The 17,526-nt window shown below is 39.0% G+C and overlaps 1 protein-coding gene across 4 annotated transcripts in view; it reads right to left on the minus strand.

Moving 5' to 3' along the window:
- The window catches only part of DPP6 (dipeptidyl peptidase like 6), a 922,327-nt gene that overhangs the window by 393,670 nt on the left and 511,131 nt on the right, over window positions 1-17,526 (minus strand). For all 4 annotated transcript variants that reach the window (XM_067041762.1, XM_059073588.2, XM_067041763.1 and 1 more), the window contains exon 2: window positions 12,948-13,062. In XM_067041762.1, coding sequence (XP_066897863.1) covers window positions 12,948-13,062 — 115 coding nt within the window. The remainder of the gene's footprint in view (window positions 1-12,947; window positions 13,063-17,526) is intronic.

Below are 17,526 nucleotides of genomic sequence, written 5' to 3' on the forward strand. Positions count from 1 at the left end.
GCATTTCTCTAATGATTAATGATGTTGAGCATCCTTTCATGTGTTTGTTGGCAATCTGTATATTTTCTTTGAAGAAATGTCTATTTAGGTCTTCTGCCCATTTTTGGATTGGGGTCTTTGCTTTTTGATATTGAGCTGCATGAGCTGCTTGTATATTTTGGAGATTAATCCTTTGTCAGTTGCTTCATTTGCAAATATTTTCTCCCATTCTGAGGGTTGTCTTTTTTTTTCTTTTTTTTTTTTTTTTTGCGGTACGCGGGCTTCTCACTGTTGTGGCCTCTCCCGTAGCGGAGCATAGGCTCCAGACATGCAGGCCCAGCGGCCATGGCTCACAGGCCCAGCTGCTCTGCAGCATGTGGGATTTTTCCTGGACCGGGGCATGAACCTGCGTCCCCTGCATTGGCAGGCGGACTCTCAACCACTGCGCCACCAGGGAAGCCCTGAGGGTTGTCTTTTTGTCTTATGGTTTCCTTTGCTATGCAAAAGCTTTTAAGTTTCATTAGGTCCCATTTGTTTATTTTTGTTTTTATTTCCATTTCTCTAGGAGGTGGGCTAAAAAGGATCTTGCTGTGATTTATGTCATAGAGTGTTCTGCCTATGTTTTCCTCTAAGTTTTAGAGTGTCTGGCCTTACATTTAGGTCTTATATCCATTTTGAGTTTATTTTTGTGTATGGTGTTAGGGAGTGTTCTAATTTCATTCTTTAACATGTAGCTGTCCAGTTTTCCCAGCACCACTTATTGAAGAGGCTGGCTTTTCTCCGCTGTATATTCTTGCCTCCTTTACCAAAAATAAAGTGACCATATGTGCGTGGGTTTATCTCTGCGCTTTCTATCCTTTTTCTACTTCTATTTTATCTCTGGGCTTTCTATCCATTGATCTATATTTCTGGTTTTGTACCAGTACCATACTGTCTTGATTACTGTAGCTTTGTAGTATAGTCTGAAGTTAGGGAGCCTGATTCCTCGAGGTCTGTTTTTCTTTCTCAAGATTGCTTTGGCTATTCGAGGTCTTTTGTATTTCCACACAAATTGTGAACTTTTTTGTTCTAGTTCTTTGAAAAATGCCATTGGTACTTTGATAGAGATTGCACTGAATCTGTAGATTGCTTTGGGTAGTAGAGTCATTCTGACAATGTTGATTCTTCCAATCCAAGAACATGGTATATCTCTCCATCTGGATGTATCATCTTTAATTTCTTTTATCAGTGTCTTATAGTTTGATGCATACAGGTCGTTTGTCTCCTTAGGGAGGTTTATTCCTAGGTATTTTATTCTTTTTGTTGCAATGGTAAATGGGAGTGTTTCCTTAATTTCTCTTTCAGATTTTCATCATTAGTGTATAGGAATGCAAGAGATTTCTGTGCATTAATTTTGTATCCTGCTACTTTACCAAATTCATTGATTAGCTCTAGTTGTTTTCTGGTAGCATCTTTAGGATTCTCTATGTATAGTGTCATGTCATCTTCAAACAGTGACAGTTTTACTTCTTCTTTTCTCATTTGGATTCCTTTTATTTCTTTTTCTTCTCTGATTTCTGTGGCTAAAACTTCCAAAACTATGTTGAATAATAGTGGTGAGAGTGGGCAACCTTGTCTTGTTCTTGAGCTTAGTGGAAATGGTTTCAGTTTTTCACCATTGAGAAGGATGTTGGCTGTGGGTTTGTCATATATGGCCTCTATTATGTTGAGGTAAGTTCCCTCTATGTCTACTTTCTGGAGAGTTTTTATCATAAATGGGTGTTGAATTTTGTCAAAAGATTTTTCTGCATCTACGGAGATGATCATACGGTTTTTATTGTTCAGTCTGTTAATATGATGTATCACACTGATGGACTTGCAATATTGAGGAATCCTTGCATCTCTGGAATACACCCCACTTGATCATGGTGTATGATCCTTTTAATGTGCTGCTGGATTCTGTTTGGTAGTATTTTGTTGAAGATTTTTGCATCTATGTTCATCAGCGACATTGGCCTGTAGGTTTCTTTTTTTGTAACATCTTTGTCTGGTTTTGGTATCAGGGTGATGGTGCCCTCATAGAATGAGTTTGGGAGTATTCCTCCCTCTGATATATTTTGGAAGAGTTTGAGAAGGATAGGTGTTAGCTCTTCTCTAAATATTTTATAGAATTCGCCTGTGAAGCCATCTGGTCCTGGGCTTTTGTTTGTTGGAAGATTTTTAATCACTGTTTCAATTTCAGTGCTTGTGATTAGTCTGTTTATATTTTCCACTTCTTCCTGGTTCAGTCTCGGAAGGTTGTGCTTTTCTGAGAATTTGTCCATTTCTTCCAGGTTGTCAATTTTATTGGCATATAGTTGCTTGTGGTATTCTCTCATGATCCTTTGTATTTCTGCAGTGTCAGTTGTTACTTCTCCTTTTTCATTTCTAACTCTATTGATTTGAGTCTTCTCCTTTTCTTGATGAGACTCGCAAATGGTTTATCAATTTTATCTTCTCAAAGAACCAGCTTGTTTTTTTTTAGTTTTTTTAAAATTTATTTAAATATTTTTTTAACATCTTTATTGGAGTATAGCTACGTTACAATGGTGTGTTAGTTTCTGCTTTACAACAAAGTGAATCAGTTATACACATACATATGCTCCCTTATCTCTTCCCTCTTGCGTCTTCCTACCTCCCACCCTCCCTATTCCACCTCTCTAGGTGGTCACAAACCACCTAGCTGATCTCCCTGTGCCATGTGGCTGCTTCCCACTAGCTATCCAACCTATGTTTGGTAGTATATATATGTCCATGTCACTCGCCCACTTCGAAAGAACTAGCTTTTAGTTATATTGATCTTTGCTATTGTTCCTTCATTTCTTTTTCATTTATCTCTGATCTGATCTTTATGATTTCTTTCCTTCTACTAAGTTTGGGGTTTTCTTTGTTCTTCTTTCTCTAATTGCTTTGGGTACAAGGTTAGGTTGTTTATTTGAGATGTTTTGTGTTTCTTGAGGGTAGGATTGTATTGCTATAAACTTCCCTCTTAGAATTGGTTTTGCTGCATCCCATAGGCTTTGGGCCATTGCATTTTCATTGTCATTTGTTTCTAGGTATTTTTTGATTTCCTCTTTGATTTCTTCAGTGATCTCTTGGTTATTTAGTAGCGATCTGTTTATTCTCCATGTGTTACAGTTTTTTTCCTGTAATTGATATCTAGTCTCATAGTATTGTGGTCGGAAAAGATACTTGATACGATTTCAGTTTTCTTAAATTCACCGAAGCTTGATTTGTGGCCCAAGATATGATCTATCCTGGAGAATGTTACACGAGCACCTGAGAAGAAAGTGTATTCTGTTGTTTTTGGATGGAATGTCCTATAAATATCAATTAAGTCCATCTTGTTTAATCTCGCATTTAAAACTTGTGTTTCCTTATTTATATTCATTTTGGATGATCTGCCATTGGTGAAAGTGGGGTGTTAAAGTCCCCTACTATGATTGTGTTACTGCCGATTTCCCCTTTTATGGCTGTTAGGATTTCCCTTATGTATTGAGGTGCTCCTATGTTGGGTGCATAAATATTTACAATTGGTATGTCTTCTTCATGGACTGATCCCTTCATCATTATGTAGTGTCCTTCTTTGTCTCTTGTAATAGTCTTTATTTTAAAGTCTATTTTATCTGATATGAGAATTGCTACTCCAGCTTTCTTTTGATTTCCATTTGCATGGAATATCTTTTTCCATCCCCTCACTTTCAGTCTATATGTGTCCCTAGGTCTGAAGTGGGTCTCTTGTAGACAGCATATATACAGGTCTTGCTTCTGTGTCCATTCAGCCAGTCTATGTCTTTTGGTTGGAGCATTTAATCCATTTACATTTAAGGTAATTATCGATATGTATGTTCCTATTACCATTTTCTTACTTGTTTTGGGCTTGCTATTGTAGGTCTTTTCCTTCTCTTGTGTTTCCTGCCTAGAGAAGTTCCTTTAGCATTTGTTGTAAAGCTGGTTTGGTGGTGCTGAATTCTCTTAGCTTTTGCTTCTCTGTAAAGGTTTTAATTTCTCCGTCAAATCTGAATGAGATTCTTGTTGGGTAGAGTAATCTTTTTCTTTTTTTTTGTCATTTAGTTCTTTTATATATTCGTAAATGTATTTGTGGGGATTGTATAAGAATTTATAAATATTTTGGGTCAAATCTAAACCAGTCTGTCATACAACATTCTCTTCATTGCTTTTACAAAAGAATTTAAAGTATAATTGACATATAACAATATATGAGTTACAGGTGTACAGCATGATTCAATATTTGTTTATATTGCTAAATGATCAACACAGCAAAACTAGTTATCTCTCACCACACATAGTTACAATTTATTTCTTGTGATAAGAACATTTAGGAACTACTGTCTCTTAGCAAATTTCAAATATACAAAAAAAATTATTAAAAAAAAGTATGCTGTACATTAATTTCACCCCATCCATTGCTTTTTTTCTTTTTAACATCTTCATTGGAGTATAACTGCTTTACAATGGTGTGTTAGTTTCTGCTTTATAACAAAGTGAATCAGTTATACATATACACATGTTCCCATATCTCTTCCCTCTTGCGTCTCCCTCCCTTCCACTCTCCCTATCCCACCCCTCTAGGTGGTCACAAAGCACCGAGCTGATCTCCCTGTGCTATGTGGCTGCTTCCCACTAGCTAGCTATTCTACGTTTGGTAGTGTATATATGTCCATGCCACTCTCGCCACTCTCACTTTGTCACAGCCTACCCTTCCCCCTCCCCACATCCTCAAGTCCATTCTCTAGTAGGTCTGTGTCTCCATTCCCTTCTTACCCCTAGGTTCTTCATGACCTTTTTATTTTTCGTAAATTCCATATATATGTGTTAGCATACGGTATTTGTTTTTCTCTTTCTGACTTACTTCACTCTGTATGACAGACTCTAGGTCCATCCACCTCACTACAAATTTTTCCCTTTTATCACTTTAAATATGTCCTGCCACTCCCTTCTGGCTTGCACAGTTTTTGCTGAAAGATCAGCTGTTAACCTTATGGGGATTCTCTTGTATGTTATTTGTTGCTTTTCCCTTGCTGCTTTTAAATATTTTTTCTTTGTATTTAATTTTTGATAGTTTGAATAATATGTGTCTTGGTATGTTTCTCCTTGGATTTATCCTGTATGGGACTCTCTGCACTTCCTGGACTTGATTGACTATTTCCTTTCCCATATTAGGGGAGTTTTCAACTATAATCTCTTCAAATGTTTTCTCAGTCCCTTTCTTTTTTTCTTCTTCTTCTGGGAGCCCTATAATTCAAATGTTGGTGCGTTTAATGTTGTCCCAGAGGTCTCTGAGACTGTCCTCAGTTCTTTTCATTCTTTTTTCTTTATTCTGCTCTGTGGTAGTTATTTCCACTATTTTATCTTCCAGGTCACTTATCCTTTCTTCTGCCTCAGTTATTCTGCAACTGATTGCATCTAGAGAATTTTAAATTTCATTTATTGTGTTGTTCATCATTGTTTGTTTGCTCTTTAGTTCTTCTAGTTCCTTGTTAAAGTTTCTTGTATTTCCTCCATTCTATTTCCAAGATTTTGGATCATCTTTACTATCATTACTCTGAATTCGTTTTTAGGTAGACTGCCTACTTCCTCCTCATTTGTTTGGTCTGGTGGGTTTTTACCTTGCTCCTTCATCTGCTGTATATTTCTCTGTCTTCTTATTTTGCTTAACTTAGTTTGTCTGGGGTCTCCTTTTCACAGGCTGCAGCTTCCTGGTGGAGGGGACTGGTGCCTCTCTGCTAATGGGTGGGGTTGTGTTCCTGTCTTGCTAGTTGTTTGACATGGGGTGTCCAGCACCGGAGCTTGCTGGTCGTTGAGTGGAGTTGGGTCTTAGCATTGAGACAGAGATTTCTGGGAGAGATCTTGCCGATTGATATTACGGGGGGCCAGGAGGTGTCTGGTGGTCCAATGTCCTGAACTCACCTTTCCCACCTCAGAGGCTCAGGCCTGACACCTGGCCAGAGCACCAAGACCCTGTCAGCCTCATGGCTCAGAAGAAAACAGAGGAAAAAAAGAAAGAAAATAAATAAATAAAGTTATTAAAATAAAAAAATTTTTAAAATACTATTAAAATAGAAAAATTTTAAAAGTAATTAAAACAAAGAAGAGAGCAACTAAACCAATAAACAAATCCACCAATTATAATAAGCGCTAAAAACTAAATTAAGATAGACATATAAATCAGAAACTAGTCAGTCGATACAGCAAACCCCAAGTCTACAGTTGCTCCCAAATTCCACCGCCTTAATTTTGAGATGATTCATTGTCTCTTCAGGTATTCCACAGATGGAGGGTACATCAACTTGACTGTGGAGATTTAATCTGCTGCTCCTGAGGCTGCATGGAGAAATTTCCCTTTCTCTTCTTTGTTCACACAGCTCCTGGGGTTCAGGTTTGGGTTTGGCCCTGCCTCTGCATGTAGGTCCCCCTCTGGCAGCTGTTCTTTGCTCAGACAGGACGGGGTTAAAGCAGCGACTGATTTGGGGGCTCTGGCTCACTCAGGCCGGGGGGAGGGAGGGGTACGGATGCGGGGTGAGCCTGTGGTGGCAGAGGCCAGCGTGACATTGCAACAGCCTGAGGCGCATCGTGTGTTCTCCCGGGGAAGTTATCCCTGGATCACGGGACCCTGGCAGTGGCGGGCTGCACAGCCTTCTGGGAGGGGAAGTGTGGATAGTGACCTGTGCCTGCACATAGGCTCCTTGGTGGCTGCAGCAGCAGCCTTAGTGTTTCACGCCCGTCTCTGGTGTCCGCGCTGATAGCCGCAGCTCGCGCCCATCTCTGAAGCTCGTTTAAGCAGTGTTCTGAATCTCCTCTCCTCATGCACCCCAAAACAATGGTCTCTTGCCTCTTAGGCAGATCCAGACATTTTCCTGGACCCCCTCCCAGCTAGCTGTGGCACACTAGCCCCCTTCAGGGTGTGTTCACGCAACCAACCCCAGTCCTCTCCCTGGGATCTGAACTCCAAAGCCTGAGCCTCAGCTCCCAGCCCCCACCCATCCCGGCGGGTGAGCAGACAAGCCTCTCGGTCTGGTGAGTGTTGGCCAGCACCGATCCTCTGTGTGGGAACATCTCTGCTTTGCCCTCTGCACCCCTGTTGCTGTGCTCTCTTCCGTGGCTCTGAAACGTCCCCCCCACCCACCCCCAGTCTCTGCCAGTGAAGGGCCTTCCTAGTGCGTGGAAACTTTTCCTCCTTCACAGCTCCCTCCCAGAGGGGCAGGTTCTGTCCCTATTCTTCTGTCTCTGTTTTTCTTTTTTTCTTTTGCCCTACCCAGGTATGTGGGGAGTTTCTAGCCTTTTGGGAAGTCTGAGGTCTGCTGCCAGCATTCAGCAGGTGTTCTGTAGGAGTTGTTCCATGTGTAGATGTATTTTTGATGTATTTGTGGGGAGAAAGGTGATCTCCATGTCTTACTCCTCTGCCATCTTGAAGGTCCTCCCTGAATCACTTTTTTAAACAACTTTCCCACCATTGTTTATGCTAACATCTTAACTGAGATAAAATTCACATAACATAAAGTTTACCTTTTTAATGTATATAACTCAGTAGTTTTCAATGTGTTAAAGAATTTTGCATTCATCACCACTATCGAATTCCAGAATATCTGCATCACCCCCAAAAGAGGTCTCATTATGATGTGTTGAGGTAGGTTCATCAGTTGTATCAGATGTACCACTCAGGTGGGGATGTAGATAACGAGTGGAACCATGCATGTGTGGGGCACCGCATATGTAGGAAATCTCTGTACCTTCCTCTCAATTTTGCTGTGAATTTAAAACTGCCCTAAAACTATAATGTCTTTATAAAAGAAGAAATCTCATGCCTATTAGCAGACATATCTTACTCTCCCCACTTCCAGTCCCTGGCAACCACTAATCTATTTTTTATCTCTATGGATTTGTCTACTGTGGAATCATACAACATGTGGCCTTTTTGTCTAACTTCGCGCATGTAACATAATGTTTTCAAGTCGTATCTATGCGGTAGTATGCATCCGTATTTCATTTTTTATAGCTGAATAATATTCCATTGTATGGATATACCACAATTGTTTATCTATTCACCAGGTGAGGGACATTTGGGTTGTTTCTACTTTTTGGCTGTTGTGAATGTTTCTATGGATATCTGTATACAAATCTCTGTATGAACATATATTTTCAATTTCCTTGGGTATATACCTAAGAGTGGAATGACTGGGTCATATGGTAATTCTGTGTTTCATTTTTTGAGGAACTACCAGAATGTTTTCAAAAGAGGCTACACACTTTTACATTCCTACTAGTACTGGATGAAGGTTCCAATTTTTCCACATCCTCACAAATACTTGTTATTTTGCTTAAAAATATATGTATATGTTTTTTTGAATTTGACTTGGAGGGTATTATGCTAAGTGAAATGTCAGACAGAGAAAGACAAATACTGTATGATATCACTTATGTGTGGAATCCAGAAAGTACAACAAACTAGTGAATATAACAAAAAAGAAGCAGACTCACAGATACAGTGAACAAACTAGTGGTTACCAGTGGGGAGAGGGAGGGGAGGGGCAATATAGGGGTGGGGGAGTGAGACGTGCAAACTATTGAGTGTAAGACAGGTTACAAGGACTTTTAGTATAACACAGGGAACAAAGCCAATATTTTGTAATAACTGTAAATGGAGTATAACCTTTAAAAATCGTATTAAAAATAAATGCACAAAAAAAAATATGTATATATAGGCATCTAACTGTGATTTTGATTTCCATTTCCCTGATGACTAATGATGTAGGGCGTTTTTCTTGTGCTTCCTGGTCATTGATTTGGAGAAATGTTCAAATCCTTTACCCATTTTTAAATTAAATTGTTCTTCTCTTGTTTTGAGTTGTAAGAATTCTTTAAATAACCTGGACATTAGATGTTTATTGAAGATATGATTTGCAAATATGCTTCTCCCATTCTGTGGGTTATCTTTTCAGTTTCATCATAGTGTCCTTTGACACACAGAATGTTTTATGCTTGATGAAGTCTAATTTATCTATTTTTTCTTGAGTTGCTTGTGCTTTTGGTGTCATATCTAAAAAACAGTTGCCGAATCCAAGGTCACAAAGATTTACTCCTATGTTTTCTTCTAGGAGTGCTATAGTTTTAGCTCTTATTTTTTGGTTGTTGAGCCACACTGAGTTAATTTCTGTACAAGCTGTGAGGTAGGAGTTCAGTTTCATTCTTTGCATGTAGATACCCAGTTGTACCAGTACCATTTGTTGAAAAGACTACTTTTTCCCCATCAAATGGTCTTAGCACCCTTGTCAAAAATGAATGGAAAATAACTGTATGGGTCTATTTTTGAACTCTACATTCTATTCCATTGACCTATATATCTATACTTAGGATAGTACCACAATACTTTGATTACTGTAGCTTTAGAGGAAGTTTAATATCAGAGATGTAAGTCCTTCAACTGTTGTTATTTTTTCCCCAAGATTGTTTTGGCTGGTCTGAGTACCTTGCATTTTCATATGAAGTTTAGAATTGGCTTGTCTATTTCTGCAATAAAACGAATTGGGATTTTGATAGGGATTGGGTTGAATCTGTAGATAAATTTGTAAAGTATTGCCATGTTAACACTATTACATCTTCTAATCCAAGAACGTGGGGATAGCTTTCCACTTACTTAGGTCTTCTTTAATTTCTTTCAATTATCTTTGGTGATTTTCAGTGTACAAGTCTTATACTTCTTTTGTTGATTTCTAAGTACCTTATTCCAGGGGTCCCCAACTCCTGGTCCACAGACCACTACCGGTCTGTGGCCTGTTAGGAACTGGGCAGCACAGCAGGAGGTGAGCAGCGGGCAAGTGAGTGAAGCTCCGTCTGTATTTACAGCCACACCCCATAGCTTGCATTACTGCCTGAGCTCCACCTCGCGTCGGATCAGCGGCATCATTAGGTTCTCATAGGAGCACGAACCCTACTGTGAACTGCGCATGCAAGGGATCTAGCTTGCTTGCTCCTTATGATGATCTGAGGTGGAGCCAAGGCAGTGATGCTAGCGCTGGGGAGTGGCTGCAAATACAGATTATCATTAGCAGAGAGGTTTGACTGCACAGAGATAATAAATCAATCACTTGCAGACTCATATCAAAACCCTATCAGTGAGTGGCAAGTGAAAACAAGCTCAGGGCTCCCAATGATTCTGCATTATGGTGAGTTGTATAATTATTTCATTATATATTACAATGTAATAATAATAGAAATAAAGTGCACAATAAATGTAATGTGCTTGAATCATCCTGAAACCATCCCTCCCCACCCCAGTCCATGGAAAAATTGTCTTCCATGAAACCAGCCCCTGGTGCCAAAAAGGTTGCAGACCGTTGACTTATTCCCTTTGAAATGAATGTTAAGTGGAATCATTTCTAAATTTCATTTTCGAATTGTTCATTACTAGTATATAGAAATATAAATAATTTTTGTATGATGGTCTTATATCTTCCAATGTTGCTGAACTCATTTATTAGTTATAATATGTTTCACTTTTTGTGTTTGTGGATTCTTTAAGATTTTCTATACATGAGATCATGCCATCTATGAATAGAGATAGTTTTACTTCTTTTTTACCTGGGTGTCTTTTTTCTCCCTTTCCTAATTGTTAGAATCGCCAATACAATGTTAAACAGAAATAGTGAGAGTGTCATCATCAGAGAATCTACAAATGACAAATGCTGGAGAGGGTGTGGAGAAAAAGGAACCCTCTTGCAATGTTGGTGGGAATGTAAATTGATACAGCCACTATGGAGAACAGTATGGAGGTTCCTTAAAACACTAAAAATAGAACTACCATATGATCCTGCAATCCCACTACTGGGCATATACCCTGAGAAAACCATAATTCAAAAAGACACATGCACCCCAATGTTCACTGCAGCTCTATTTACAGTAGCCAGGACATAGAAGCAACCTAAATGGCCACTGACAGATGAATGGATAAAGAAGATGTGGCACATATATACAATGGAATATTACTCAGCCATAAAAAGGAACGAAACTGGGTCATTTGTTGAGATGTGGATGGATCTAGAGACCGTCATACAGAGTGAAGTAAGTCAGAAAGAGAAAAACAAATATCGTATATTAACGCATATATGTGGAACCTAGAAAAATGGTACAGATGAACCGGTTTGCAGGGCAGAAGCTGAGACACAGATGTAGACAACTAACGTATGGACACCAAGGTGGGGAAAGTGGCGGGGGCTGGGGGTGGTGGTGGGATGAATTGGGCAATTGAGATTGACATGTAGACACTGATGTGTATAAAACTGATGACTAATAAGAACCTGCTGTATAAAAAAAAAATAAAATACAAAATTTCAAAAAAATATATATTGTATAATATGGGAAATATAGCCAACATTTTATAATAACTATAAATGGGGTATAACCTTTAAAAATTGTGAATCACTATATTGTACACCTGTAACTTATATAGTATTGTACATCAACTATACTTCAATTAAACAATGCAAAAAAAAATTAAAAAAAAAAAAAGAAATAGTGAGAGTGAATATGCTTGTCTTATTCCTGATCTTAGCAGGAATACTTTCAGTATTTCATTGTTAAGTATAATATTAGCTGTGGGCTTTTTATAGATGCTCTTTATAAGGTTGGGAAAGTTCCTTTCTTTGCTTGTTGGATGTTTTATTATGAAAGGATTCTGAACTTTGTCAAATGCTTATTCTGCATCTATTGAGATGACCATGTTTTTTTTTTCTCCCTTTATCCTATTAATATGGGTGTATTACATTGATTTTTCATATGTTACACCAACTTTTTTTCCTGGGATAAATCCCATTTGATCATGGCATATAATCCTTTTTATATGTTGCTGGTAATTTGGTTCTATTGGCTAGTATTTTGCTAAGGTTTTTGCATCTATATTCATAAGAGATACTGGTCTGTAGTTTTCTTGTGATACCTTTCTTGAGTTTTGGTTTCAGGGTACAATCTACTCTTTTTCCATTTAAGTTTTGTGATTATAGTTTAAACATACCTCAAAATCTGCCTGTACTTTTTGTATGTATCAAAAATTTTTTTACATTGCATTTTTTCCCTCTTAAAGTCTAATACCCGTGAAGTCTATTTATTGAGGATTGGAACATTTTTTTTTTTGCCCACAAAAATTGACAAGGGGAATGGATAGTTATACACTGTTTATATATGGTATAATGTTTTCCTATCATGACCCCCACATGTTTATCTTATGGGCAAAGGCTTTCTTCTCGCCCTAATCTCGCCACTCTCTTGCTACTAAATTCTTACCACTCCATTAAAGCCCACTTCACATATTGCTTTCTCCATGAACTTTTTTATCATAAAGGGTCTCTCTCTCTCTCTCTCTCTCTCTCTCTCTTTCCTCTCAGCTTCTATACAACTTATGTTTGAAACTTGCAATAATCAGTCTCTATATATGTTTTTTTCTGTAGACTTTTGTGGACAATTTTTGTGTATTTTTCTTCCCTGAGAGATTTCTGACTCTGTTTTATATTTCCTTTATTTCATCAGTAGTATCTAACATTTAGTTTATCCTTAGTTCATATTCAATATATGTTGTTTTCATAACTTTCTTAATTCATCCTCGATAAAACACCCAGGAATGCCATTATAGATATAAAATTACTATATTTATAATGACACCATCTTTAAGCTCATCAAGCATAAATAAATACTTGTGAATTTTAATATATGCCAAGAATTTCCACCCAGTCAACAATTATCTAAACAAATTCAAAGCATGTAAAATAGATCTTTTTTTTTTAAGTGTATTACATCATTTTAACGTTATGGCACAATGAGAATTAGAACCTGGGAAAAATAAATTATTTAACAGGTGGTTACTTAGAAAAAATCTCAAAGTAAACTTATGCCCTTTCTCCCTTACAGCAGCTTGTTTTTCCAAGAATAAATGTGAGTACCTGGTGTCAGCAGCACCACTGAGGTGACAATCAGGGAGCAGATGACCAGGATGACAAGCAGAGCGATCGCTATGCCTTTCCAGTTTCTTTGTGGAGGGTTACTCCCCACCAGCTCCTAAAGCAACAGCAGGAAAGAGAAACTGTGAGTAAAATAAGGAACTAAAATAACCCAGTGGATACACTTCATTCAAATCAAGAGCTCAGGGCTTCCCTAGTGGCGCAGTGGTTGAGGGTCCGCCTGCCGATGCAGGGGACGCGGGTTCGTGCCCCGGTCCGCGAGGATCCCACGTGCCGCGGAGCGGCTGGGCCCGTGAGCCATGGCCGCTGCGCCTGCGCGTCCGGAGCCTGTGCTCCGCAACGGGAGAGGCCACGACAGTGAGAGGCCTGCGTACCGCAAAAAAAAAAAAAAAAAAAAAAAATCAAGAGCTCAGGCGTTCTCATTCTTGAAGCTACAATCAACTCCTTTCTCTGCCCTCTGCCTCAGTGTCCAAAGACCCAGGTTCCCTTCTCTATCCCACGGCAAAGCCTTATCCCAAGAAGAATTGGATATTATGTTTACAGCTTTTGTGTAACTTAATGCTTCTCCACCCAATAAACTAGATTCTACAGCACAGGGTGATTGTGGGGTTTCTTATTACAGCCAACCTATTAAACCCCATCGAATCAAACCCAAGTATGATGAATTTTCCAGCCCTGAGACCTCTCTCATCTTTCTCTTCATTGACATCCACATTGTTAAGTCCTATTTCAGGCTACCAAAGTCAAACATTTATTTAGCACATACTATGTGACAATTTTTAATCACCGTTTGCCTACTTCTCACCATCCTGGGCCTTTTCTTCCTTCTATGGCTCCTCAAACAAAGCTTTAAGACTTCCCAGGTTTTGCTTCACTGGGTAACCCATCTACTCCTTTTCTAGGTTTTAGTCCCCTCAGGGACCACATTATAGCAGGTGTTGGGGGTATGAGGGGGATCTGGAGACATTGCTAAAGGTTGAAAAGATCTAGGACATTAATCAGGCATATTGGCTGCTGAGACCAAACTTTCAGTTCCTTTCAAATTAGGATGATTATATGATTTACAGTCCAAACTAGGATCATTTGAGAGACAAAGGGGGTAATATTAATAATCAATAATAAATATAATAGTTACATACCAATAATAATTATTATTAATTATACAAGAGCAACTGGGACTCTCCAGGGAAAATTAAGTCATATGGTCACACTGCAAATGAACTACTGCCCCATCTGCCTATACACAGATCACAAAATATTCTCTCTTATAGCGCCCACTATTGCGACTCGCATTAACTGCGAGTCAAAATGCAATAGGATGGAGATGGCCTCAAAAAGTAGGCAACGTGATAAATAAATACACCCTTATCCAAGGCTGAAAGTTCATTAGAATGTATCAGATTTCTGTAAATCAAAATATAGATAATATTCAACCATTGGATAGTAAATAACATTTGACATCTAAATATTTAATATTGGCTATCTAGGTTATAGAATCAAGAAAAATTTGACTCCAAACAATTAATATTGGCCATCTAGGTTATCCAATTAAGAAAAATTCTGAGGACCATTCAAACCTTAGCAGGAAAGTGTTCTAGAGTTTTTAGAAATTTCTACCAGTATGTTTATTTGCCATTGAGAACTGAATTTGCCTATTAAAAAGTGGCTTTTCCGCACTTAAAAATAAGACTAAACATGAGTATGAAATTATGACAAAAGGTTATACTGAGTCAACCTCATTTCCTATTGGATAGGGTTTTCTACGGGAGGAAGTCGCTGGCCAGTGACAAGAAGTGATCAGATCTCACTGATTCAGCAGCTTTTCATTTCATTTACAGAGGAAATAAGCCATTCTCACCAAAGCTGTGAATAGCATAAATCTTGCAGTAGTACTGTTCCTAAGACCATCATAGTGTACATGATCTCCCACAGACCCGAAGTGGACATTTCTCAAACACTGTTCAGATTAAACCCCAGGGTAACAATCAAAACCATAACGATTTCATACTCAAGACTGAATTTTATCAAGATGAAGAATGATGAAGTTAGTGGTAGTGCCTTCATCAGCTCAAACAATGGATACCTTTCAAATCTTGTTTCTAATAAGAATAATCCAGGATTGTAAAATTTGTTTTAAATACAACTATTAGATGCACTGATAGAAGTTTATATGAAAAAAAAAAAACCCTAAGACTTCTGCTTTGCATCAACTTCTTGAGCAGCCAGTAGCGTAACTAATTTCCTTGCCAAAGTGTACTTGAATGATGTCACAGTGATGTTCCCAGTAGGTCCCTCCCTGGCCCAAGCACGCTCACAATATGGCGTCCAGGTCTAGGCTGGATATTGTCAGAGATAACGATGGACAGAGTGTTTCTACAAAGAGGACCTGAAGACAGAGACATTGCAAAATATGTCATATGAAGTAAGGCTGAAGGAAGGGTTCAGATCAAAAACCAAATACTTGGGGGCTTCCCTGGTGGCGCAGTGGTTGGGGGTCCGCCTGCCGATGCAGGAGACACGGGTTCGTGCCCCTGTCCGGGAGGATCCCACATGCCGCGGAGCGGCTGGGCCCGTGAGCCATGGCCGCTGAGCCTGTGCGTCCGGAGCCTGTGCTCCGCAACGGGAGAGGCCACAACAGTGAGAGGCCCGCATACCGAAAAAAAAAAAAAAAAAAAAAAAAAAAAAAACCAAATACTTAGTCTCTGTCTATTTGAATTATCACAAGCCAGACAGAGGACTTCTTCTGCATAGTCCAGATGCCAGAGTTAGAATCAAAAGGAAATTTCACAGAGACAGAATTATGTATCAGAAAACCTTCAGAATTTCTAACCACTAGTATTGCTTCATGACAGAATGGGCTGCTTCACTAGGAAGTGAGCAGGGTGGATGAACAGCTCCCAGGGATCCAGGAGGGTGAGCCCAGGGAGGAAGGTGGATATAAGAGATCTTAAAAATGTCTAACACAGTGTACATGTCTAACACAGTGTACATTCTATGGACACATAGGGCAGGGAAAAGAAAGATGAAGAACTATGAGGTGGCTCCAGTAAGTGGGAAAATGAATGAAAGTCAGGACAGTTCAGAAAGAGGACAAAGACTCTGCTCCCTGCATGCTCACTGGGCTAAGAAAAGATTTTGCACAGAAAACCAGTTCAGTGTATATTACTGGACGGACGAATGCACAATAGGATAACCAAACAGGCATTGATAGCAGAGCCCACTTAAGTGAAGTGATTCTGGATCACTGATGCCATTTTTTAAGTACAGATGAACCACACTTCTTTCAAGCAACATTCTTACTTTTAAAAAGCAGGGTAATTTTACCCACAGAAAACCAGACAGTATTTAGCCAAATTTCATTTTCAGAGTGCAGGTAATTTTTTTTAACTAAACAAACAATATTACTACAATAATAATAGAAAACAAAGAGGAGAAAAAAACAAAACAAAACAAAACACGAACCATCTTGCTAATGGTTCCAAGAAAACAAAAGTTTTCATTTTTCCATCTTCCTCTCCAGTCCTGGTCGATATGCATATTTAATTTTTACACAGGTAAAACCAGAACAAATATCTGGTTTTTGAGTTAGAATGCAGGTTAACAGTGAAAATCTAACTTGAACATCTAATTTGGCATCCCAAATTCAAACTTCCTCATCTTAACTTGCAGCAGTTGAATTATGGAAAATTTGAGTAGAACTGTTCCTGCTTCCCATGAAGGGCAAGAGAAATTAATAAATTATCCCCTGAAATGCTGAGCTTCAGTAGTGCATCTCTCAACAGAATTACATATTTTTGCCTAGAATGATGAGATTGAGGCTATAATATATTTTCTGTTCTGTTTGGTAATCATGCATATCTTACAGATGCAATAAAATGGAAAAGCATGTTTACAATTAAACACTGGCCTAAGAAGGTGAACAAATCTCCCATCCATCCATCCATCCATCCATCCATCCATCCATTGATATTTTATCCAGGCTTACTCTGGCAAGCCCTGTTCTGAGAACCTGTTATGGCACTGTTATCAACCCAAGTCCAAAAGCTTTCATTTGTTCCATATTCCTTTCTTGTATTCTAGTGCAGGGATGGGGGACAAACAATAAACAGATAAACACACTAAGAGAAGAAGAAAAAAAACAGGACCGAGCGGGTCTTGTCACCTCTTTGTATATAAAGAGGTCAGATAGATTTCCTAATAAAGAGACATTTGAACAGAAACTGAAAGAAGTGCAGCTGGGAAGAAGCACATCAGACTGCTGTGGACTGAACTGTGTTCCCCCTTAAATTCATCTGCTGATGCCTTAAACCTCAGTGTGATGGTATATGAAGATGGAACCTTTGGGAGGTAATCGCGGTTAGGTGAGGTCATGAGGGTGGGGTCCTCGTGATGGGGTTAGTGCCCTTATAAGAAGAGACACCAGAAAGCTTGCCTCCCTTCTCTCTCCACCTGTATACATGCAGGAAAGGCTGTGTGAGGACACAGAGAGAAGGTGGCCATCTTCAACCCAAGGAGAGAGCCCTCACCAGATACCACAGCCGGCATCCTGATCTTGGACTTC

Source organism: Kogia breviceps, chromosome 9, assembly GCF_026419965.1.
Source record: "Kogia breviceps isolate mKogBre1 chromosome 9, mKogBre1 haplotype 1, whole genome shotgun sequence".
NCBI classification, from domain to species: domain Eukaryota; kingdom Metazoa; phylum Chordata; class Mammalia; order Artiodactyla; family Physeteridae; genus Kogia; species Kogia breviceps.